Genomic DNA, 24,966 nt, shown 5'->3' with positions numbered 1-24,966 from the left:
ACTCACACACACACACATACGCACACACACACTCCATGGGATCTCTATTTCCTCCAAATATAAATCCTCTGGTGTTCAAAGCCCTTCATAATTTGCGCCACTCCCTGCTGTTCCAGCCTTATTATGCCTCATATCCGTCCACATGCCTCTGGTGACACTGGCCTTCTCCCTGTTCCTTCCACAGGACATTCCATCTCCTCATCTCGTGTCTTTTCACTGGCTGTGTCCAATGCCTGGAGTTCTGTCCCTGTTCATCTCTCCCTCCTGGCTTCCATGCCTTCCTCCAAATCCCAGCCAAAATCCCACCCTCAACACGAAGTCTTTACTGATTTCCCCTTAATTCTAGTGCCTTCTCTTTGTTGATTGTCTCCAATTTATCCTCACAGATCTTATTTGTACATAGTTTTTATTAAAAAAAAACCCACAAAACTGTTTCAACCTTTAGTTTGACAGCTCATTAAGGGCAAGGACTGTCTTTTACCTTTCCTTGCATCCCCAGTGCTTAACAGTGTCTAGCAGGTAGTAGGCAGTAAATGTTTATTGTCTGACTAACTGACCCTTTGCCCTCCTTGGTATAAAATAATTATGCTCTTAATGAAATGTGTTTGTAAAAATAGACTAAGGATAGCAAAGGGCCAAGCTAAAAAGCTGATGAAGGTGGTCTTGCATTCCCAGACTTTAAAATAGATTATAAAACAGTTATCATCAAAACTGGTAATGGAGGAAAAAAAAGAAACAGACAAACATAATAGAGTGGATAAAGTGCTACCTAAATGTATTAAAAATTCATTTGATAACCTATAAAATCTAAAAATTATGAAGGATTCATTATTTAGCAAATGTAATTCATAAATTGTTTAGCCACTATCCTGTGTTTGGCTTTTGATAGCCTTTCAGAATCTTTCCTTTTCCTACCATTGCCGTCTATTTCTTATACTTTAGCTCCCTCCACCTACTCTGCTTTCTACCAACATTGGCCTTCTTGCCATTTCTCAAACACAATACCCCATCTCCCATCTCTGGGCCTTTGCCCTGGCTGTCCACCATGCTCTCCCTTCTCACACAGTATGATCTCAGGGTGGGTCCTTTACCATCCTACTTAGCCTTCCCTTGACATTTTCCAGATTGCTAATGTCCTTACTACATGTGACACCCCAAAATGAACATCGAACTCTCGATGGATTCTACATAGGGTAGAGGCCAGTTGTCTTGTCAGGTGAGAAAGAGTGACATCTGAGACTAAGGTGAATACAGTAGCCGTGGAAAAAGTTGGGAAGTGGAAGATGGTAGGTGACAGCTATTGCCAGTGTTACTATGCTACGTTTTACTGAACTGTTTTTCTCTGTAACAGGATCAGGAAATGTCTATGGAGTAAAACACAAAAGACATCAGTAAAAAAAAAATCAAGGAAACAAGAATTTATTTAAAACATGATATATTATTAAATTTAATCCTAATTTTTCACTTTTGGATCTAGACCTGAAATTCTGTTGGAATAGAGAACCTCCTGGTGAGGAGATCCCCTTAGCGCAGTTCTGCCCCCGTTGTGCAGTTTATAGTCTTAAAGGGTAGCCTAGGAGCCTCTGGGATGTTGGGACTTGCCTGGCATTCCATGGCTGCTGGGCATCAGAGGAAAGACCAGCTCATTTGGATTCTTGTGGCCAGCACGACACCATGCTGCTTGCCAAGAACAGAATAAAACAAGTGCCCTAACTCAAAGAAATAAGTCTCCTGATTGTGGAGTTTTAGGAACCCTAGTAAGGAGGGCAGAAATATTTCTGATTAGAAAGAGGGAAGCACATTCTAACTTTATACCTTCATTAAGTCTTGGGATGGAAGTTTTCGTAGTCTTATTTTAGTCTCAACTTTCTGTGCTGTACTCCCTTACAGGAAACTAAGTGATATTTTAGCAAAAACCCCATAGGGTTCTGTATAAGGTTCGGGCTCAGCTGAGTCAAACAGTGAGTTATCAGACAGCCCTCACATGGCATTTAGAGAACACATCTCAATAAATCCATCAATCAAAGGCATGAACTGGGTTTGGACAAGGCCTAAATATCAGTCAAAGGCATTTCAAGTAGGTGAGACTGGAAGTTTGTTCACATTGATTGAGGGACTTGCTTATGGCCTTTGGGTCATCTGTAAAATAGCAGACAAGTTAAGAACCCAAAAAGGTCGAGCATCTGGAAACTTAATGGTCAGGCAGTCAGCCGATAAACATTTATTAAGTTCCTACTGTGTGCCAGGGATGTGCTAAGTGCGGTAGTGTTAACTTAATGGTGGAAGTCTATGCCCAAATCCTTGAGAAAGAATCACTTGGGTAGTTAGAGCACCAGCCCTGAAGTCAGGAAGACCTGATTTCAAATCCGGCCTCAGACCAAACACTTGATACTTACTAGCTGTGTGACCCTGGGCAAGTCACTTAACCCCAATTGCCTCAAAACAAAAAAGAATCACGTGGGAGGGAGGAATACAGTTCACATTCCCCTGCCTCTGTCTCATGGGGTCTCAGAGCGTTTCCAGGTGTCAAGCTATATTATAAATCAGTAATCATAAAGGCTATTTGGTACAGGTTAAAAAATGGAAAAGCAAATCAGTGGAATAGACTGGACAAAGAAGAATTAGGGAAAAAATTTGAACTCGAAAATGCAGTGTTCAGTAAACCCAAACACATGAATTATTTGGGGAAGAATTCCCTCTATGACAGCACTGGCTAAGAAAATTACAAAGCCATTTTAGATGGAAACCTTGAACCATGTAGCACAATAAGCTCAAAACTGATTATATAGCTTTAATAGAAGGAGAGGAATAAACATTTGTATAGCATCTGCTATGTGCTGAGCACTGTACTAAGTACCTTTCCAAATATTAGATCATTTTATCTTCATGACAATTCTGCAAGGTCCATGCTACTATTATACTCATTTTACAGTTTAGGAAACTGAGGCAGTTAGAGGTTAAGTGACTTACCTAAGGTCACACAGCTTGACGGTATCTGAGGAAGGATTTGATGAACAATGCAGAATGGCCCTTCTCTGCCCCCCATAGCATTGAAGAATTGTCTGGGCCAGGAGAGGCCGGGGCCTTGCCAACAGCACATCATCAGTACCTGTCATTTAGGACTTGAACCCAGCTCTCCACCCAGCAGGGCACTCAACCTCTCTAAATAGGGGATGACCACAACCAGGCAAATGGAAAGAACAAAGAAAGTGAAACTGACGAGTGTACATTTATAATAACCAAGCTTGTCCCAGCAAATAGGAGAAAATGCACACTGGGCTTTGCAGCGTTGGGAGACTGGATGTAAAATATCGTATAGACTGTCACACTGAACTGATAAATTTGGCTACTCTTTCCGAAATGCTTTTTCTTTCATATTTTTAGTTTTTGATGTTGTTGTTGTAAGGGATGGCTTTCTAGGTAAAGGAGGAAGAGGGATATATTAGAAAATGAAAATACTTTTTGAAAAAAAAAGTAATAAAAATTGTTTTTAAAGGCATGGACGATTGATTGGATGGGGGTGAGGGGATGGTATTACCCAGGTAGGGAGGTAAAGGAAAGGAAAGAGTCAAACACAACTCCAAGGTTTGAAAGCTGGAGGACTGGAAAGATGGTGATACTTTCCAAAACATTAGGGAAATATGGTGGGTTTTTTTTTAAGTAAATTTTTTTATTTAAAAAAAAAATTTATTTTCTCTCCCTCCAATAAACCCTCTCCCAATCAAAAACACAAAGCCCTTACAACAAATATACAGTCAGGCAAAACAAATTCCCACATTGGCCATGTCCAAAAAATATATACTTTATTCCGCACCTAAGCCCATCACCTCTCTGTCAACCATGGGTGGCATGCTTTTTCATGGGTCCTCTGGAGTCATTGTTAATCAATGCATTGATCAAAGTTCTTACGACTTTCAAGGTTGTTTATAGCAATAGGAAAATCTGAAGGAGGGACAGGTTTAGGAGAAAGATGATGAAGTGGTCAGCATTGGACAGACCGAATTTGTGGTTCTGGTAGGATCCCCTGATGGAGATGTGGAACAAGAATTCAGAAGGTATGAATAATATGACAAAAGCCAGGGGAAAAGAGAATATATTTAGGAGGGAGAGATCAGCAGTGTCAAAAGCTGCAGAATGATCAGATAGGACAAGGCCTAAGGAAAGATGTCCAAAAGTGAAATTAGCTGGCTCATGAAGTAGTGGGCTCCTTGTCCCTGGAGGTATCCAACCAAGGCTGATGACCACTCATTAGGTGTATTGTAGAGGTCCTATTCAGTTTCACTTCTAAATCTGAGATGCACAGGGGTTTTTTTGTTTGTTTGTTTGTTTTTTGGCTAGGCAATGGGGTTAAGTGTCTTGCCCAGGGTCACACAGCTGTCTGAGGCCAGATTTGAACTCAGGTCCTTCTGACTCCAGGGCTGGTGCTCTATCCACTGAGCCACCTAGCTGCCCAATGTACAGGTTTTTCTTGAGGCTAGGACAAATACTGTGATTTGCAAAAGTTTTTAGTCCTTTAGTGATCAGTGATATTGTGTAAAGAATGAGTATGTGATTTGAGGAAGAATACTGGAATATATAACTAAAATCACACCCTCTTTATATTGTATGGGAATAGTGATGCTTGCAGGCCATTGCCCTCAGCCATCCTTTGGGAAACAGCCCCTGTGGAGACCAAGCCTGGCCACTGCTCCTGCAGGGGCTATGGACCCAGCTACCAAAGACCCAGAAAAGAACATTCTTGCCACCAGAGTCCTAAGCACTGCCTCCTGGTCAGACATCAGAAATGACTCTGATCTTATCAGAGAAATGACATTAAAGAAGAGGCCTGGCTGTCTGCTTCGTGTCTGCCTCCTATGGGCGACTGCTGAGCCTGCCACGTGTGTGCTTTCCAAGTGATCCATCAGTCAGTGAACAGTAAGCACCCACCAGGTGCCAAGCCCTCAAAGCTCAAGGGAGACCACATGTAAAAGGAAGCAGAAAATGGGGGGGCGGGGGGGAGGAGAAGACCGTGGCACAAGATCCTGCACAAGAGAGAATTCCAGAGGCTGAAAGTGCAGCCAGCTGGGAATAAAGATGCAACTGGCCTAGGCACCCTGCTGCAATGGTGCACCTTGGAGAAGTCTCTACCCTGTCAGAAGGAGGGATGCCGAGGCGGAGGATGATGAGAGGCGATGCCAGAGCTGAAATGATCTTGCAGAATGAAGAGGCTTCTGGGACATGATGGAGAAGTCCAAAAGTGGTTTGCACATAATAAGTGCTTAATTAATGCATCTTTCATTAATTCAGAGGAAAGAAAGGGGCAAAGACCCAGACAAGAAAGGCAGAGGCTGTTGGGGCAATTACCATGTGATAATGTCTTCACATATTTAAATACAGTAGGTATTGATCCAAGTCTGCACCAGTGGACTTTAGGGGCCCTTACAGCTCTAAATTCTCTAACTTCTGCTTTTTGGCCAGCCTATGGGGTTCTCTGGAGGCACATGGTGGGGCATAGGTCTGCAAAGGGAGGTTGAGCACTGCTAGGTCTGTTGTATCCACTGCGCCACCTAGCTGCCCCCTTGATATCAGTTTTGACTGATATCCAGTAACAATCCTGAGAACTGCCTTCTCTTTCCTTCTCTATTTACTCCTGCCCATGAGGAAGGTACTGGCATTAGATAAGGAGCCACCATGTTGAAATGGAGCCGTTGGTCCAGAGTACCTTAGACTACAAAGACTGAACTGAGTTGGGATATGAGGTTTACCAACTTTCTGACCTAGTATTGGTATGCTAATGGGAGCTCTTGCGTGTTTCCCTGATGCCAACACTCCAGGCACAAATGCTTGACTTGACTTCTTACCCTCTGCCTTCTTCTCCTTACTTCTGGTACTCCTGTGTTCTAGTCTCTGTCCTATAATCTGCACCCCATTCCTGTCCCAGACCTGTCCTCTCACTCCAATTTCCACTCTTTCTGAGTACTTAGCGTGAGCACGCAGGTGTTCATCTTTAAGATTATCTGATTAAAATCATTCCCGCTAAAGTACTATGAGGCTTAGCTTTCCCAGAGGACACCTGCATTTTAAGAAGCATAACTGGCTAACCCAAATGAATGACTAATTGGTGTAATGTGTGGAGAAGAGATTTTTGAAACCTTACCCACTCTCTGTCTTGGTTTCCTTCCCACTTTTCCAGGAAGTTGGAATAATCAGTTAGCACAATTAGACACTGTCATCTTTTCTCTTCATTATTCCTCTAAATATACTTTTATCAGAAGCTTGGAATGTGGCCTAGCACAGTAAAAAACTGTGAATCTGAAATCTGGGAAATCAGAGGACCTTCTTCCATGCAAGTGTGTTGTGTGGTTACATTATGTTAAAACCTTATTACTATGACTGATCACTGATTTCATGTCTTAGTGTTTTCAAAATTTGCATCTGAAAATCTCTTTATGTGGGTGGGGGGGTGTGGTTTAAGAATACTGTTCCTGTTTAGAAAAAGTCATTTGCGTATTTGCAGATACAAGTGTATCTTTCGTCCCCAAAGCTGTCTCTTTCCTTCATTCTCTTTACTTATCACCAGTGTAACAGTGCATCCCATGGAGCCCTCATGTGGACAGGCTTCATCCACATCCAGTGAGGCATGTGCTTTGGACTCTTGATGAAGGGCAGACCCAACCAGCAGCCAGAAGAGGTCAGAGCACAAGCCCTGTATTACTTGGGAAGCCATAGCCAGAACAGTATCACTATAAGCAGCCATGTGTACTCTATGGGATGACTGCTAGTTCACTGGCAACATGACTATTAGCTCAAAATGTTTTAAAAAAAAACTTAATCTTTTTTATTATTATTATTATTTTAGTGAGGCAATTGGGGTTAATTGACTTGCCCAGAGTCACACAGCTAGGAAGTAGTATGTGTCTGTGGTTGGATTTGAATTCAGGTCCTCCTGAATCCAGAGCCGGTGCTCTATCTACTGCGCCACCTAGCTGCCCCTAATATTTCTTTACTAGTCTCTGTAAGCAGCAGACTGAGAAGTTATCAATTCCAGTATCTTCATGTCCTCAGGAAAAACTTCAAAAAACAGATGCTAACCTGAGGGAAGAATGTAGATCTTGACAGGAATTCATTTCCAGACTCCAGGCATTTTCAATAGTTATTTTCCATACCAGGAATGCTCTTCCACCTCATCTTCCTCTCAGATTCCTTTCAAATCCCAGCTAAAAGCCTACCTTCTGTGAGAAGCCTTTCCTGATCCCCCTTAATCCAATTATCTCCAATTTATCCTGTAAATATTTTGTTTGTACATAGTTGTTTATATGTTGTCCCCCATACTAGCCTTGAGAGCAGGGACTGTCTTTTGCCTTTCTTTGTAACCCCAGTGCTTAGCATAGTCCCTGGCACATAGTAGGTACTTAATAAATGTTTATTGACTGACTGGCTGGACAGATTAATTGGGTGAGCAGCCATTATTTCTTTTAATGCTTGTGGATTTGGATTGTCATTGCTGTCTTTAGAATAGAATGGTTTCAGATTTCAATCAAATATTCCATTCCCTTTATAAAATACATGTTTTCGAAACTAGGCTAATTTGCATTTTATCTTTCTCTCCAGAATGTGGCAGATCAGATTGCATTTCAAGTTGCTGGAGGACTGACAGCCCTTGAACACGTCCTTCAGGTAGTGAACTCAACCAGCAGCGTGAATGCAGTTTCAAAAATTCCTCCAAAGTGAGTACAGTTTTTAGTGGATGCTTTGATGGGTTATTTTTTAGTTGTTACTGCCCGGCAGTCTCCAGTTGGGGACATCTGAGAGAACTATCCTGAGTGAAATGTCATGTTATGTTAAGCAGGAGAAACTTGCTTTCCCTGCAGGGAGAAAACAGGCGACTCTTTGCTTCATTTCCTGAAATCAAATGAGGCCTAGAGCCTTCTTAAAGGAAATCTCCTTAGTCTATGATCCTCACCCGGTGCTAACTCAGTCCTAACTGCTCCTTGCAATGGGACAAAAGGGAATAGAGGTAGCCCAGAACACTGGCTTCTTGCAGCCTGAAAAATTAAGGGCCTGAATGTAAACAGTGTAACAGAAGCCCATGAGTGGAGGGGTGGTGCACAAAGAGCAGTCCAAGACAAAAGCTGCCCTGTGAGAGAGCTCCCATCAAATCGGAGTTTTATCTTGTGACACAATTGTTTGTCATAAAGAGACCTTGCCTCCTTTTAGACACCAGACATGCTCTTAAGGTATCTTAAGGTACCCTCTGATCATAGGCCACGAGGGATGGAATGCTAAATGTAGTTACTCTGGACAGAATGTGCAAATTCGGGGTTTTTATAGTAGACTTTGATTTGGCACAGTCTCATTGAGAGGTTTGAAAAAAGTGGGTTTTTGTTGCAGAGAAAACTGTATTTAAACTTGTAGCTCTGTAGAAACTACCTTTCTACCAGTTGTCAGTAGCAGAGAAAAAAATACTTTTTATCCCTTTATTTACAATATACTTGCTTACATCATGTCTCTTTCAAGTAAGCGTTATTAGTTCTCTTTTTTTCTTATGTACTAACTTGAAATTAGATATTGCTAAGTATAAAACCTGTGGCACGGATAAATGTTCGTGACTTCCACAGCAAAATATTCCATCTGGTTTACTGATTCACGTTAGTGGGCAAAGAAAGCATATTAGAATGAGGTTTGATAGGCTTTGACCTAATGGAAAAATGTGAAGGTTTAACTTTCCTTTAGAAAATGAAAGACATTAGATTTTGCTGTTATTTCAAATTTGTTAGAAGCCCGTATTGTGCTGGTCACCATTTTGTGAAGGCCCTTGTATAAGGGAGTAACCCTTTCTGACATTAAATAGTTTTGATCATTGAAAGTGGCAAAGACACAAATAAATATGAAACCATGAAAGGGCAGCTACCCAGACCTTCAGAATCATTTACCCAGGGGAAAAGCTGCTAAGAGCTTCTGTGTTTTAGTTACTTATTTCATATGACAGACTGTAGAACTTTGATGTTAATGACTGGAGAACCCAAACTTAGAACTGTTTTATGATTATTGGACAAATGTACTTTGCCTGATTATGTTTTAGCCAGCAGAGACAAGAATTGGGTTAGTCATGATAAACTAGCATGATGTTTCTTAAGGGGATGATACATTTCTGAACAGAGCAGAGCAGAAGGTCAAAGAACAGATTTCAAAGTGGTGGAAGACACAGCATTACCTTTCTGCACCGGGGTCAAAAGAGATCTCAGAACCGTGTGGATGCAAGCTATATGTAGTTATCTACACCATCACTTATTGTCAGGAAGAATTGACTGGTGAAAGAGGCTTTGTGTCTCTTTGCATTGTCTTCTGCCGTCATCCAAGGCAGAACAGAAGAAGGGAGAAGAGACTTTTTTTTCACTGCCACCTCCTGCTAAGGTGGTGGAGAAGAACTTTGAAACTCACCAAAGAGCCATCTTGGAGGGCCTTCTGCAAGCCCTTTCATGAAGACCCTGATACTACCTCATCTGGGCCCAAAGCTGGAAGTACTGAATACTGTAGCTACCAGGGTGAATGAGAGTAGACTCAGCTGAAAAAAGGCTGCTTAATTCTTCTTGTGCTTTGTTTTTTTTTGTTTTGTTTTGTTTTGTTTTTAGGCCATTGGGGTTAAGTGACTTGCCCAGGGTCACACAGCTAGTAAGTGTCAAGTGTTTGGTCTGTAACCGGATTTGAACTCAGGTCCTCCCGACATCAGGGCTGGTGCTCTATCCACTGTGCCACCTAGCTGCCCCTTTGCTTAATTCTTCTTCACTTTCTGCCAGCAGAGTGATATCATCTGCATGTCTGAAATTGTCATCATCTTTCCCAGCAACCTTAATTCTGGCCTTTGATTTGTTGCATTGCACATGAGTTAAATAGATAAAGCGATAATAGATAGCCTTGTCGCACTCCTTTTCTCCTCTTAAACCAATCAGTTATTCCATGTTTAGTTCTAACTGTTGCTTCATGTAGGCTCCTCAGGAGACAAGTCAGATGATCTGGTACTCCCATCTCTTTGAGGACTTGCCACATTTTGTGATCCACACAAAGATTTTAGCGTAGTCAATGAAGCAGAAGTAGATGTTTTTCTGAAACTACTTTGCTTTCTTCATAACCTAGTGAACGCTGGCAATTTGGTCTCTAGTTCCTCTGCCTCTTTGAAAACCAGCCTGGGGGGCAGAGCCAAGATAGTGGAGTGAAAGCAGTGACTTGCTTGAGCTCTTCCCCAAACCCCTCCAAATACCTGTTAAAAAATGGCTCTAAACAAATTATAAAGCAGCAGAACCCACAAAAAGACAGAGTGAAACAAATTTCCAGCCCAAGACAACCTGGATGGTTGATCAGAAAGGTATATCGTGCTGGGTGGGGAGAGGAGTGCAGTTTGGCGTGGGCGTGCAGGCCACAGAGAACCTGGAGCAGGCCTCAGAGGACTGAATCGCAGGCAGCTATGGTGGTTTCCAGACTTCTCAACCTATGAACACCAAAGACAACTTAGAAGGTCAGTGGGAAAAGACTGCGGTGAGAGAAGGAGCTAGGTCTCAGTCGCAAGTCCCAAGTGCGGCCTCTGGGGCAGCAGCTGCCTCCTGAGCTTCTGGCCCACAGACTGAGGGGGAGTCGAGTGACTGATCAGAGAAGGATTGCAGGAATCTCTTTGCCAGAGCTGAGGCAGGAATCTCTTGCTCTGCCTGTGCTTGGATTTGGGTCACAATTCTGAAGGGCGGTCCTGGGGTGAGGAAAAGTGCTGGCGTGGTAGAGCTTGTTGTGGCGGTGGAAAGGAAACACCTCACCCCTTATCATATCACCTTGGAAGAACTGAAAATTTACAGGTTCCCAGAAGTATCTCTGAAAACAGTTGTACAAACCCCCACAGCTTGGGACAGTACATTCTCCACATTGGAAGCAGACTCTTACCTTAACAAAGAGTTTAAAACTCAAGTAATTGGCCAGGATCATGAGTAAGCAGCACAAAAACAGTCAGACTATATTATCTTACTTTGGTGACAAAGAAGATCAAAACATACAACCAGAAGAAGACAACAAAGTCAAAGCTCCTACATCCAAAGCCTCCAAGAAAAATATCAATCAGTCCCAGGCCTTGGAAAAGCTCAAAAGGGATTTTGAGAAGCAAATAAGAGAAGTAGAGGAAAAACTGGGAAGAGAAATGAGAGTGATGGAAGAAAATCATGAAAAACAAGTCAACAGCTTGCTAAAGGAGACTCAAAAAAATACTGAAGAAAATAACACCTTAAAAAATAGCCTAACCCAAATGGCAAAAGAGGTCCAAAAAGCCAATGAGGAGAAGAATGCCCTAAAAAGCAAAATTGACCAGATGGAAAAGGAAGTCCAAAAGATTACTGAAGAAAATATTTCCTTAAAAATTAGAATAGAGCAATTGGAAACTAGTGACTTTATGAGAAATCAAGACACTGTAAAACAAATCCAAAAGAATGAAAAATTAGAAAACAATGTGAAATATCTCATTGGAAAAACAAGTGACCTGGAAAATAGATCCAGGAGAGAGAATTTAAAAATTATTGGACCATCTGAAAGCCATGATCAAAACAAGAGCCTAGACATCATCTTTCAAGAAATTATCCAGGAAAACTGTCCTGATACTTTAGAACCAGAGGGCAAAATAGAAATGAAAAGAATCCACCGATCTCCTCCTGAAAGAGATCCCCAAAGGAAAACTCCCGGGAATATTGTAGCCAAATTCCAGAGTTCCCAGGTCAAGGAGAAAATATTGCAAGCAGCCAGAAAGAAACAATTCAAACATTGTAGAAACACAATCAGTATAACACAAGATGTAGCAGTTTCTATATTAAGGGACCAGAGGGCATGGAATATAGTATTCCGGAGGGCAAAGGAGATAGGATTACAACCAAGAATCACCTACCCAGCAAAACTGAATATAATCCTTCAGGGGAAAAAATGGTCATTCAGTGAAATAGAGGACTTTTTAAGCATTCTTGATGAAAAGACCAGAGCTGAACAGAACATTTGTCTTTCAAATGCAAGACTCAAGTGGAACATGAAGAGGTAAACAGGAAAGAGAAATCATAAGAGACTTATTAAGGTTGAACTGTTTACATTCCTGCATGGAAAGATGATATTTGTAACTCATGAGACCTTTGTCAGTACTAGTGTAGTTGGAGGGAAAAAGTTATATGTATGTATAGATAGATAGATAGATAGAGGGCACAAGGTGAGTTGAAGATGAAGGGGTCGTATCTGGAGAATAAAATTAAAGGGTGAGAGAGGATTATACTAGGAGAAGGAGAAAAGGAGAGGTAGAACAGGGTAAATTATCTCACAAAAAAATAGAAAAGAAAAGGCTCTTACAGTGGAGGGGAAACGGGGGAAGGTGAGAGGGAATGAGTGAATCTTATTCTCATAGGATTTGACTTAAGGAGGGAATAACATACACACTCAATTGGGTGTGGAAATCTGTCTTACCCTACAGGAAAATAGGGGGGAAAGGCGACAAGAGAGTAGGGGGATGATAGAGAGGAGGGCAGATTGGGAAACGGGGTAATCAGAAGCAAATACTTCTGAGGAGGGGCAGGGTCAAAAGAAAGAATAGAATAAATGGGGGAGGGCAAGATAGGATTAAGGGAAATAGAGTTAGTTTTTCTTAGCATGTGTACTATGGAAGTGTTTTGCATGACTGCACATGTATAACATATATTGAGCTGCTTGCCTTCTCAATGAGGGTGGGTGGGGAGGGAGGAAGAGAGAAAATTTGGAACCCAAAGTTCTAAAAACACATGTTTAAAAAAAATGTTTTCACATGCAACTGGGAAATAAGAAATACAGGAAATGGGGTACAGAAATCTATCCTGCCCTACAGGAAAATAGGAGGGGAAGGGGATAAGAGAAGGTGGGGAGAGATAGAAGGGAGGGTAGACTAGGGGAAGGGGCATTCAGAATGCATGCCATCTTGGGGTGGGGGGAGGGGCGAGATGGGGTGAAAATTTGGAACTCAAAATCTTGTGGAAGTAAATGTTGAAAACTAAAAAACAAAACAAAACAAAACAAAAAAAACCAGGCTGCACTTCTGGTAATTCTCAGTTCACATATTGCTGAAGCTTAGCTTGCAGAATCTTAAGCATAACCTTACTAGTGTGTGAAATGAACACACTTATTCCATAATTTGAACATTCTTTAGCATTGTTCTTCTTTAGGATTGGGACATAAACTGATCTTTTCCAATCAAGTGGCCACTATTGAGTTTTCCAAATTTGTTGGCATCATTTTTCAGGATTTTAAATAGCTCAGCTGGAATTCCATCACCTACACTAGCCTTAGTGTTAACAATGCTTCCTAAGGCCCTCTTGACTTCATTCTCCAAGATGGCTGGCTCTAGATTAGTAACCACACTGCTGTGGTTATTGGTGATGTTAAGATCTTTCTTGTGTATTTCTTTTCTGTCTTCTTACCACCTCTTCTTGATCTCTTCTACTTCTGTTAAGTCCCTACCATTTTTGTCTTTTATCATGCCCATTTTTGCATGAAATGTTCCCTTGATAATCTCTAATTTTCTTGAAGAGGGCTCTTGCCTTTCCCAATCTGTTGTTTTCTTCTATTTCTTTGCATTTCTCATTTAATAAAACCTTCTTATTTCTCCTTGTTATTCTCTGGAATTCTGCATTCAGTTGGACATATGTTAATCTTTCTCTTTTACCTTTGTGGGAAAAGAGGTTTTCGACTACCAAAATGAAGTTCTACAGAGCCTTTGTGCTGACCTCATTATCGTATGCCTACGAAACTTGGACAGCATAACACTGCCATGCCAGGAAACTGAATCACTGCCATTTGAATTGTCTTAGGAAGCTTCTGAAGATCATCTGGCAAAATAAGGTACAGGACACTGAGGTCCTTTCTCAAGCTAAACTACCAAGCATTCAAACTCTGCTGTAGAGCGCACAACTCAGAAGGGCTGGCCACATTGTTCAAATGTCAAATATATGCTTGCCTAAAAGACTATTTTATGGAGAACTCATGCAAGGAAGACACTCACATGGTGGTGAGAAGAAGTCATATAATGATGCTGTCAAGGTCTCTGTAGAATTGTGTGACACGGGAGACACTGGCAAAGGACCACCCAGCATCGTGTGCCTGCATCGAAGAAAGCGCTGTGTTCTATGAGCAAAGCAGAATCGTGCCAGCTCAGAAGAAACGTGAGATGCTCAGAGTTAGAGATTCCCATCCCAAATGTTTATGCTGGCTGTTTGTGATAGATCCTACCGAGCTCATTGTTCTGACCACCCGCAGTCAGACACACTGCACCTTGACTCCAGTGTTGTGATGTCCTTCTGGTCTTCTTTGACAGCAAAGGACAACAACCAGCCAGCGTGACACCAGCAAGTCCATTCTTACCAACCCTTCTCAGGTGCATTCCATCCTGTACTGGAAGTCTGTCATCCCTCCACATATGTTTAGCCCAAAGGCCAAATTGCACTCTGTGTCACCATGTTCCTAGCTAGCTGTTCACTTCCCAAATAAATTTTTCTTATTTGTATCCTTTTCTTTCCATGGGCAACAGTGAGAAAAATACAGCCTGTGACCCTCTGGTCTTAAGCTTCTTGCCTCAGACAGTAATCTTTGGCCAACTTTTTAGGCTCCTTCTTGCACTATTATTTGTATCTCCCCAAATAACCAGGTATCAAAATCATTGAAGACTTTAAAAATGTGCGGGAGGTAAATTTACGGTTGTAAGTAAGGGATCTTGGTTGCAGGCTCCTTGTGACCCTCACAAGCAGCTCCAGAAAATCATTTGGGATTACCACATTTTTCCCTTGAGGCCACGGTGGTATGGTGTGAAGGGCTTTAGAGCCGAGTACTGACTCTACCATGTCATAGAACGTCACTTTTGTGAAGCTTTCTGGGTCATCCTGGCAAACCTCGTCACTTCCCGTTTGAGGAAGCTGATGCCAAAGGAAGTCGAGGTGACGCCTCAGGTTTTATAGCAATTAAGTGGCAGAGCTGGAGCTTAGATTTGGGGCGTCTGACTCCCCTGTACTGGAGCCATGTAAGGTTATGATTAATAAAAATTTATGTAAATGCTCTACTCAGCATTCACCTCTCTTAGCAGGAAGAATGTTTTTAATGCCAAGAAAATTCAGCCTAAAGCGAAGAAAGTCTGAATTCCAGCTGTGGCACGTGTTGTTTTGCTTTGATGCATCATTCTCAGAGCGTGAATAACTACAAAGGAGTAAATGGCAGAACCTTGCCTTTCTCTGTGATTGAGATTATTAACATTTGTTAAACAACATAATTTTTGTTTGGCAAGAAATGTAGTTTTCTTTGAATACAAAGAAGGCCACCTTGTGTTATGTCAAAAAGTAGATGGATCAGCTATAGCAGGACTCCTATGCCAAGATTTTGTAGTATGTTTTTACTACATGTTTATGTAGCAGAAATGACAATAAAGATGAAAATTGGCACATCCCCTCTGCAGAAACCTTCATCAGCCTTGGCCCATCTCCATGCCACTGCTCAAAAGCAAAGGGTTCAGGCTCCTGTAAAAGAGGCTTTCCCACAGCGTACCCCCACTGCAGCAGGGTGAAGGGGCGGGCAGATGGGTCACAGCAGCATGAACTCCGTTACTGAGTGTGTGAAGGATCTCTTTTTTCCTCTCTGTTACTAATCATCTTCTTTCTCATTGTTTGCATCTCCACCAGTGCTCCAGGAATAAATTTAATAGGGTAAAGTTCAAATCAGCCTGCATTGCTATTTGCCAATAGCTTTGATCAAGGTTTTGTAGGGAAGAGATTGGAGCTACTGCTCTTTGTATTGTTTTTGGCTGCATGTTGTAGTTTACAAGCTCTGGTCTTATTGTTATGAGGCCTCATTGTTTCTATCATAGCTCAGACATTTAACTAACTGTGTAACTCAGGGAAAGTGACAGCCTTGTTGAGCCTGTTTTCTCATCTGTGAAGTGGGGATGCTGTTTGCACTCCTGACTTACTGGGCTGTTGTGAGCAAAGTTCCTTGTAAACTTTAAAGTGCTATGTAAAGATGAGTTATCATCTAGTAATTCCAGTTATCTGTGTCCCTGACTGCCTATTAACAGTAATTGAGACTTGGCTATACTCCCATTTAGAGGAAAATCAACAAGCATTGTATAATACTCTTCTTCCCCTACCAAATTACAAGACGGTACATTAAACCTTACTTCAGTTTTGTTTTCTTTAGGTCATCCCTTTACATATTTACCTAACTTTATACTTCAGGCCTCTATCTTACGTGAATACTTGCTTGTGTTTTTTTGATTAAGTAACTTAATCTTAGAAAAAGAAATTTAATAAGTCATAAAGGAACTTTCAAAGAAAACAATCTAGGGACCAAATGCATTTACAAGGGAATTCTCTTAAATAGTCAAAGAGCAATTAATTCCAATATAACGTAAACTGTAGGAAAAAAATTGTAAAAGAAGAGATCCTACCAAGTGCTTCCTATGATATAAATTTGGTCTTGGTATGTAAGGGGGAGGCAAAGCAAAAAAAGAAAACTGTATGTCTGTGTGTGTATGCATGTATCTAACACTAATGAATAATAATGCAAAAATTTTAAATAAAATATTAGCTAATGGACTACAGTGGATGATTGAGGTGGCTGATCACCGCTGTATCATAGCTCTATGCCTAGTTCATGATTTATCTCAAATCCCTACTTCCTCCTGTTGTCCAGTGGTCTGTTGGATACTATCATGGCACCATTGCTTATTTTTCTACCTTTGTTTATCCTTATTCAATTACTGTCAATAAATATTTCCTTCTTGGGTTTTTAAATTTCCTGCTATGAACTTACTTTTTCACTACACAGTCTTACTCTAACATCCTTTTTATAGCTTGTGTTCCTTTTGAACGAGGTGTAGCCTTACAAGGCTATATTATAATGCCGTCCTCCCATCTCTCAATGATGTCTAACATGAAGGTAACTCTCATTTAATAAAACTTAGCAGTTTTCCTCACAACAACTCTGCACAGTAGGGAGTACACTAGCAAAGTATCTGTTTCTGTGTTTGTGTTGTTGTTTGAGAATTGATTATCCTGGAGAAGTGAGGATTTAAGGGATACATGATAAGTATCAAGTATTTGAACAGGTACCATGTGGCAAAGGGATTGAACTGGTTCTTCTTGGGCCTGGAGGGCAGAGCTATGGGCAATGAATAGAAATTGCAAAGAAGAAAATTTAGGTTTAAATAGTTCTAGTTAAAGTGATCCAAAAATGAAATGAGATATCTTGAGAGGCAGTGGTTTCCCCTCACTTGAGGTCTGCAAGCAGAAACTGCATAAGCACTTTTCAGATATATTGTAGACGCAACTCGTTCAGGTGCAGATTCCAACTCTGAGAGTCTTTGAGTCCGTTGGTTTTTCTTCCGGCTTCATGTTATCTGTGAAGTTAATAAACATGCCATCTGTGCTTTCATCCAAACTCGTGATAACAAACACCATTGAATCCCTCAAGCACCAAGGGACAGCTCTTTATCTGGAGACTTTCCTCGTTGACATCAACCCAAATGACTCCCATTTTTGTTCAGTCATTCAGCCACTTCCCAGTATGTTCTAGCCTATCCTGCACCACTCCAGCTTGCCCACAAAGTGAAAAACTTTGGGAGAATGTCTTCATTAAAACTAGAATTACCTACCTGTGTTTAGCAAAATGATTTAGGGAGGAAGGCGCCATTCCCCAGGTAACATTCCTTTTGCTGTGACCATGTGCATGACTTTGTACAAGGTGTACCAAGTGTATTTTTTATTCCATGTTTTCAAACCATTTTACATCAGTCCCTCTGTTCTTTAAAAATCACTTTCTTTCCAGTACAGATTTCAGCTTGTATAGTTTATCTGATCCAGCTGCTCTTCTTGATTCTGTTTTCTTAAGCGCCATTTCCACTTCCACATAGACTGCATTTAGTGACTAAGGCGGAAGTACCCAATTGGATCATTTCCACTGCCTCACATGATAAAAATCTTTATAGAAACACTGGCAGATTTTCTCATCTGTTGTTCTCTCTTCAGTTTCATCTATAAAGCCCTTGGGACAGTCTGGCTTTACTGAATTTTGTGCCGGGTTTTCTGCAGTTTCCTTTTCTGCTCCATCCCTATTTGCTGTTTAGTAAGACACATTATTCATAATCTTGTGCTATTCTCATCGGTAATATTTTGCAAAATGATTTATCACCTAAAGTGCTGTCAGATCTCTCTGTTTGGCAAGAAGAGCTGGCATGTGCTGGCAGAAGTAACTTCTGAGTTCTTCTGACCTCCTTCTTGTGGTGATTGCTGTCCATTTACATTCTGTAGGAAAGAATAATCATCAGAACTCTCCCAGTCTTATGTTGTTAGCTTATTTGAATACATAAGATTAGAGCTATTGTCATTTCCTATAGTATTTTCTTCTCTTTGTTCTGGTTTAGTGTTAATTCTTGCCTAAACTCTCATGAAAAGTCTGATGGCACACAGACATCTGATTCAGAGGTGATTTGCACATTCACAACCAGTTATTTCCTGTCTGTTAACATCTCAAACAAGAAGACCCATGCTTGCTGTAATTTGCTGCCGCCCCAAAGGATGTGCAGCTCAAGGTCCAAACAGAAGAGGGATTCCCTCTAGATGTTCTTATTTTTGTGACATAATATTAATATCACAAAACTCCAGAATGGTTTAGGGCAGAGGTCAACAAACTATGGCCAGCCCGGGTCAAACGTAGACCATAGTTTGCTTTTGTGTGGCCTGTGAGCTAAAAATGGTTTTTATATTTTAAATGAAGTTTTATTGTAATTGGAAATGTAAAAATCATTTTTAGTTCACACGCAAGCTGGATTTGTAACTCAAGAGGTATTTGCTGACCCCTGGTATAGGGTTAGTTCCTCAGTAAGATCCATAGCCTCTCAAAAAAAAACAATGGCCCACTAACTACGAAAGTCCCAGTGGATTAAAAAACTCACATTTAGCAGCTTATGACACGCAGTGGAACAAGTATTAAGTCAGTTCGTCAGTACAGATCTCTTGGTTAGGCACAGCTGAGAGACACCAAACTGAGCCTCGAGTTAAATGGAAGGAAGATGGTTAAGTTGCATTTGGGAAATTGCATAACACTTTCCACAATCACAAACTGAACTCGGACCTGAAAACCTATCTTTGTTAATGCCAGTGTTCTTCCTGTGAGTTTGTGACTGAATCGTGGAATACCACAATTTTCAAAAAATCCAAGTTGTGAGTGACCCGAAAGACAGTGGAGGAAAATGTGGCTGTTGGGAGAGACAGGCCTTACCAAGAGTGATTTATATGTAAGAATGGTATAAAAGGTATCACCCGAGAAGTGCACAGTCAGAAAAAGGAGCCAATCAGGTAGTAGGAAAAAAAGATAATCAAGCTCTTAAGTGTTGCTTTGGGACACATGGAATATTAAAAAGATTAGAGGAAGGTCCCAGTCATGTTGCTTAATAATACTAGTAATTTCAATGATAATAGATAGCATTATATAGCACTTTATATGTTATATCATCTGATCTTCACCACAACCCTTGCAGGTAGGTGCTCTTATTAGCCAAAGATCCTAAATTCTCTTTGAAGTCTTAATGGGAGGGCACCAACAAGAGTCATTTAGGAAGAGACAGAATAACATGGATTAGAAGGAGTAGGGGCACCAATGAGATCACGAATCTCTTGTTAGTCAGCTCATAAACACTTTTATTTTTTGTTTTAGGCAGTTAGGGTTAAGTGACTTACCCAGGGTCACAAGCTAATAAGTGCCACATTTGAACTCAGGTCCTCCTGATTCAGGACTGATACTCTACTATGCCATCGAGCTTCCCTCCATAAACATTTATTAAGCACCTACTATGTGCCAGGCATTGAGCAAGGTGCTGAGGATACAAAAAGAGGCAAAAGCCAGTCCCTGCCCTCAAGGAGCTCACAGTCTAATGGGAGAGACAGTAAGCAAACAAATATGTACAAATTATCTACAGAATAAAGAGGAAATAATTAACAGAAAGAAAGCAATGGAATTAAGAGGGATTGGGAAAGGCGAATTTTTGTGGGGACTTAAAGGAAGCCAGGGGAATCAATGGGGGACAGCCAGAGAAAATACCGTGAGGTCAGTCATCTTGTTCATGAAACAGCCAGGAAGCCAGCACCACCTGATCAAAGTGTCCATGTCAGGAAATAAGGCCTAAGAAGACTGGGAACTTAGGAGGGGCCTCGCTCATAAAGGGCTTTGAAAGCCAAACAGCATTTTGTATTTGATCCTAGAGGCCCTCAGAACCACTGTACTTTACAGAGTAGGGGAGACTGATATGGTAAGACCTGCACTTTAGTGGCTGAATGGAGGATCGATCAGAGTGAGGAGAGACTTGAAGCAGGCAGACTCACCAGTAGGCTCGAGGTAATGAGGGCCTGCACCAACATGGTGGCCATGCCAGAGGGTAGAAGAGGGATGTATTCAAGAGATGCTGCAAAGGAGAAATCCACTGGATAACAATCCAACAGATTGGGGGAGGGAGGGCAGGAGATAGGGAGAAGTCTGGGATAATTCCTGGATTGCAAACCTGAGGACTGGGAGGGTGGTGTCACCCTCTGCAGTAACAGGGAAGGTAGGAGGATGGGAGACCTTAGAGGGAAATATTGTGAGTTTTATTTGGGGCATGTTGCATTTAAGATGTCTACTTGTCATCCAGTTAGAGCTGAGAAGGGAAATTGAATGTAGCTGCCGGAGCCCTACACTCGTCATCAGTGAACTTAAGTTGGAGCCCTGGTTCAAGACCATGCTCACCATGTGACCAAGGACAAGTCATTTTGCTACACTGAGTCTCAGTTTCTTCATCTTTAAATAATAAGAATAAGGGAATAAGAATACTTGTACTCTCTACAGTGCAGGATTGGGTGTAAGGAAATCACTTTGTAAACCTCCAAATTCTATTAAATGTAAGTTACTCTTGTTAGACATCAGGGAAATTTGGTGGGCTGGAACTAGGCCCTTTAAGGCTGCACCTTGTTCAAAAGGAACACAATCCATGAAAAGGACCCGAGAGTAAGGTCATATAGTGAAGAGGGAAACTCATGGAGGAAATTTACAACCCAAGGAGAAAATCATTATCGACAGTAATTGGATAAGGATAACCAAAGAAAAGTAAGTGATGTTGCCTTAATAGTATCCTGTGTCTACACCTGGACAGCAGGAGGAAAGAGGCAGCTGAGAGAAGTCACAGCAGGATGAGAACTCTGCTGGGGTGAAGACCAAGGACCTCAGTCATCGGGACATCTGATGAAATGCTTTGAGCCTAAACAGGGCAGCTCATAAATTCCCTGTTTGCTTAGTACTTTTATTCTTCAAGAACTGACGAAGGGGCAGCTAGGTAGTGCAGTGTATAGAGCACCGGCCCTGGAGTCAGGAGAACCTGAGTTCAAATTCGGCCTCAGACACTTGACACTTACTAGCTGTGTGACCCTGGGTAAGTCACTTAATCCCATTGCCTAGCCAAAAAAAAAATAGTGAAATTCTAAAGATGCTAACAGATGCTTTCAGTGGGAAAGAAAACAAAAGATTGGCTGTGGATGCATTGGCAACTTGGGGACCAGCTTAGGTTTTTTAAAAAACCCATGTAAACGGTAGAGTGAGTGGCACATAAGGGAGAATGAACAGAATGATCATTTAAGAATAGCACCAGTAGTAGAGTTCAGAATGCCTTAAAAGTGACAATGAATATAAAGAACAAAAGGAAAAAAATAGTACTTTTTAAAGCTAGATTGGGGGAGAGATAGAAAAAAAGAAGGAAAAGACTCCGTGTTCAGAGTAGAAGGGGGAGGGTGGTAATGAATTACAGAGAGAATAAAAAACTAACGATATAGCTTTTGTTTTGTTCCTGTTTTCTCTACCAAGAAGAAATGAAGCCTTGGGCTGGGAAGATTATGGCAGAAATGGCTAAATAGAAAGAGGGCGTCTAGTTGTTCTTTATTTCAGTTATAAGGTTCTGAAGAAATACATTCCAGGGTTTGAAAATAATGGCAGATGTTGTTACTCAAAGTCAGAGATCTTTGAACAATTGTGAAGAATAGGAGAGGTGATGCAAGACTAGAGGTATGCAAATATTCCGATGTTTTTTTTTTTTTGAAACTAGTTTTAATATGAAACTAGTTAAATCACTGAACACAAATTGTTGTTCAGTTGTGTCCCACTCTTCGTGACTCCACGGACCATAGCGCACCAGGCTCTTCTTTCCTTCACTGTTTCTCCAAGTCTGTCTGTCATTGTTTCCATTATCCTATCTGTCCATCTCATCCTCTGCTGTCCCCTTTTCCTTTTGTCTTCAATCTTTCCCAACATCAGGATCTTTTCCAATGAGTCCTGTCTTCTCATTATGTGGCCAAATTATTTAAGCTTCAGCTTCAGTATTTGACCTTCCAGTGAAAAGCCTCAATTAATTTCTTTAAGTATTAATCGATTTGACCTCTTTGCTGTGTGAAGAACCCTTAAAAGTTTTCTCTAGCACCACAAATTTAAAACTGTCAATTCTGTGGTGCTCAGCTTTCCTCATAGTCTAACTTTCACAGCCATACATTACTACTGGAAAAACCATAGCTTTGATTATTATATTGATCTTTGTCAGCAAGGTGATATCTCTGCTTTTTAGTATGCTGTTCAAATTTGCCATAGCTTTTCTTCCAAGGAGCAAGCATCTTTTAATTTTATGTCTGCGGTTGCCATCTACAGTGATCTTTGAGCCCACGAATATAAAATCAGACACTGCTTCTATTCTATCTTTATTTACCAGGAAGTGATGGAACCAGTTGCCAAAATCTTAGGTTTTTTTATATTAAACTTCAGTTCAGCTTTTACATGCTCCTCTTTCCCCTTCATCAAGAAGCGTCTTAATTTCTCTTCATTTTTTGCTATCAGACTGCTCTGTATATCTGAGATTGTTGATATTTCTCCAGGCAACCTTAATTCCAGCTTTTGACTCATGCAGCATGATTCCAAAACCAGTGCTCTATCCATTGTGCCACCTAGTTGCACATGAACACAAATAGTAGTGTCATTAATGAGTTTCTGCTGATTCTAAGGATGATCTTTAATGGAGTATCCTAGAGATCTGTTACTGTTCCTGTGTTGCCCACCTTTTTGACTAATGATTTTGATAAAGGAATGGTTGGCAACTTTTATCAGCTTTTCAGAAGCAAAAAGTTGGAGGGATAGCTGATATATTGGATGATAATAGGCTGGAAGGGTGGGCCAAATCCAAAAGAAATGTGATAAGGTCCTACAGATGATTCCTAGGCATCAGTTGTACAAATACAGGAAAGGAGCGGTCTGGCGTGGTAATAACAGTTCATGTGAAAAATATCTAGACGTCTTGGTGGATTCCAAGCTCATTGAGTCCTTAGTATGGCATGGTAGCCAAAAAAGCTATGAAATCTTAAGCTTCATTTGGAGCCATAGCATTCAGAATTAGAGAAGTGATAGTCCCACTGTACTCTACCTGGTTAGACCCCATGTGGAATTGTTCATTTTATAGTGAATGTTTAACTTGGAAAAGATATCGGGGTAGGCAGTTTTCTTCTAAGATTGGAAGGTAGTCATGTGTAAGAGAGATTAGACTCTTTGACTTCAGAGGACAGAATTATGAACAACGACCAGAAATTGGAAGAGGCATTTGGGCTCAATATAAAAAAATCTTCCCAGTCATCAGAGTTATTCTACAATATAATCAGAGGATTATAAATTTAGAGCTAAAAGGGATCTTAGTCATTTGTTCAAACACCTTCATTTTTGTATATGAGGAAACTGAGGTCCAGGGAGATTGGGGAATTTGCCCAGGAAGAGCCAAGAGTCAAACCCAGACCCTCTGGTAGACAAACAATGCCCTTTCCCCTGTGTCTTAGTATAGTCTGTGTGACCATTGTGGCTAGATATTCCAGGGGAGTAGGCTGCAAAGTGGCCTGACCCCAGGGGATCTGTGGCCTTGACTACAAAGATACTAAAGTTATATTTCAAAAGGGTATATAATCAGCCAGCCAGACGGAGAGAAAAGGGTTACCTCCCATCATCCCCACATCAGCCAGTTAGAAGGCATGTCTGTGACACAACCACACCTATCCTCACTTCCCACTCCTTACCTTCCATTTGTTGTGCAAGCTACCAAACCCCACCTCCCCTCCTGAGCCAGCCTTTGACCCCTCAGCTCAGTTACAACGTAACCACTGCCCGGACACCCAGAGCAGCAGCTGTGGTGATTCTAATGGGAAAATTCCCAGGCTGCCCACCTAGTGCGCTCAGCCCAAGCTTCTGTGGTCACTTAATGACTTTAAGAACTTCTCCTTGGAGGACCAGTTCTGTGCTCCAAGGCGATGGCTAGTAAGTACAAATAAAAGCCCACTTTACAATTTTCATTATGGGCAGGGCAGGGTGAGCTTAATAGGATGAGCAGGCACGGATGAGTTATCATAATGCAAATTCATTTAAAATCATAATTTGATTCATAGTAGCTTTTTGGTGTGTATTTTCTCAGTCGAAAGATTCTTCTTGTAGATGATGTCTAAGAAAATTTTGACAATAAAAAAGGGACCTCGTACCAAAAAAGATATTATTGTATTACAAAGTATAGTGGAAAGAGTTCTTGGGTTTGGAGTCCAGAGATTTGTATTTGAAACCCAGCTCTGTCACATGACCTTGGACAAGTCACTTAATCCCTGTGAGCCTTAGTTTCTCATTTGTAAGATAGTGATGATAATACTTATATCTTGTACCTAATCAGGTTGTTGTAAGGAAATTGCTTTGTGAAACTTTAAAGGACGTTGAACTAGGATTGTGAGTCATCATATAGCACAGTCACAAGCGTTCATCCCCATTCTGTTGTGGCCCTCTCCTATCTCTGTGCCTTTGCCTGTCTTCTTCCCACTCCCGATCTTTGTCTGTTAAAATCCTCTTCTGACACACACACAGTCTCCTTCAGATCCCTACTCAGGTGTC

The 24,966-nt window shown here is 41.2% G+C and overlaps 1 protein-coding gene across 4 annotated transcripts in view; it reads left to right on the top strand.

The window, feature by feature from the left end:
• The window catches only part of SCAPER (S-phase cyclin A associated protein in the ER), a 400,073-nt gene that overhangs the window by 259,455 nt on the left and 115,652 nt on the right, over nucleotides 1–24,966 (top strand). For all 4 annotated transcript variants that reach the window (XM_027840666.1, XM_027840664.1, XM_027840665.1 and 1 more), the window contains one exon: nucleotides 7,591–7,706. In XM_027840666.1, the coding sequence (XP_027696467.1) occupies nucleotides 7,591–7,706 (116 nt within the window). The remainder of the gene's footprint in view (nucleotides 1–7,590; nucleotides 7,707–24,966) is intronic.

Source organism: Vombatus ursinus, unplaced genomic scaffold (assembly GCF_900497805.2).
Source record: "Vombatus ursinus unplaced genomic scaffold, bare-nosed wombat genome assembly UNPS02014847.1, whole genome shotgun sequence".
In the NCBI taxonomy this organism is placed as follows: Eukaryota; Metazoa; Chordata; class Mammalia; order Diprotodontia; family Vombatidae; genus Vombatus; species Vombatus ursinus.
The sequence above is the reverse complement of the archived record's forward strand: the minus strand, read 5'-3'. Positions and strand labels throughout refer to the sequence as shown.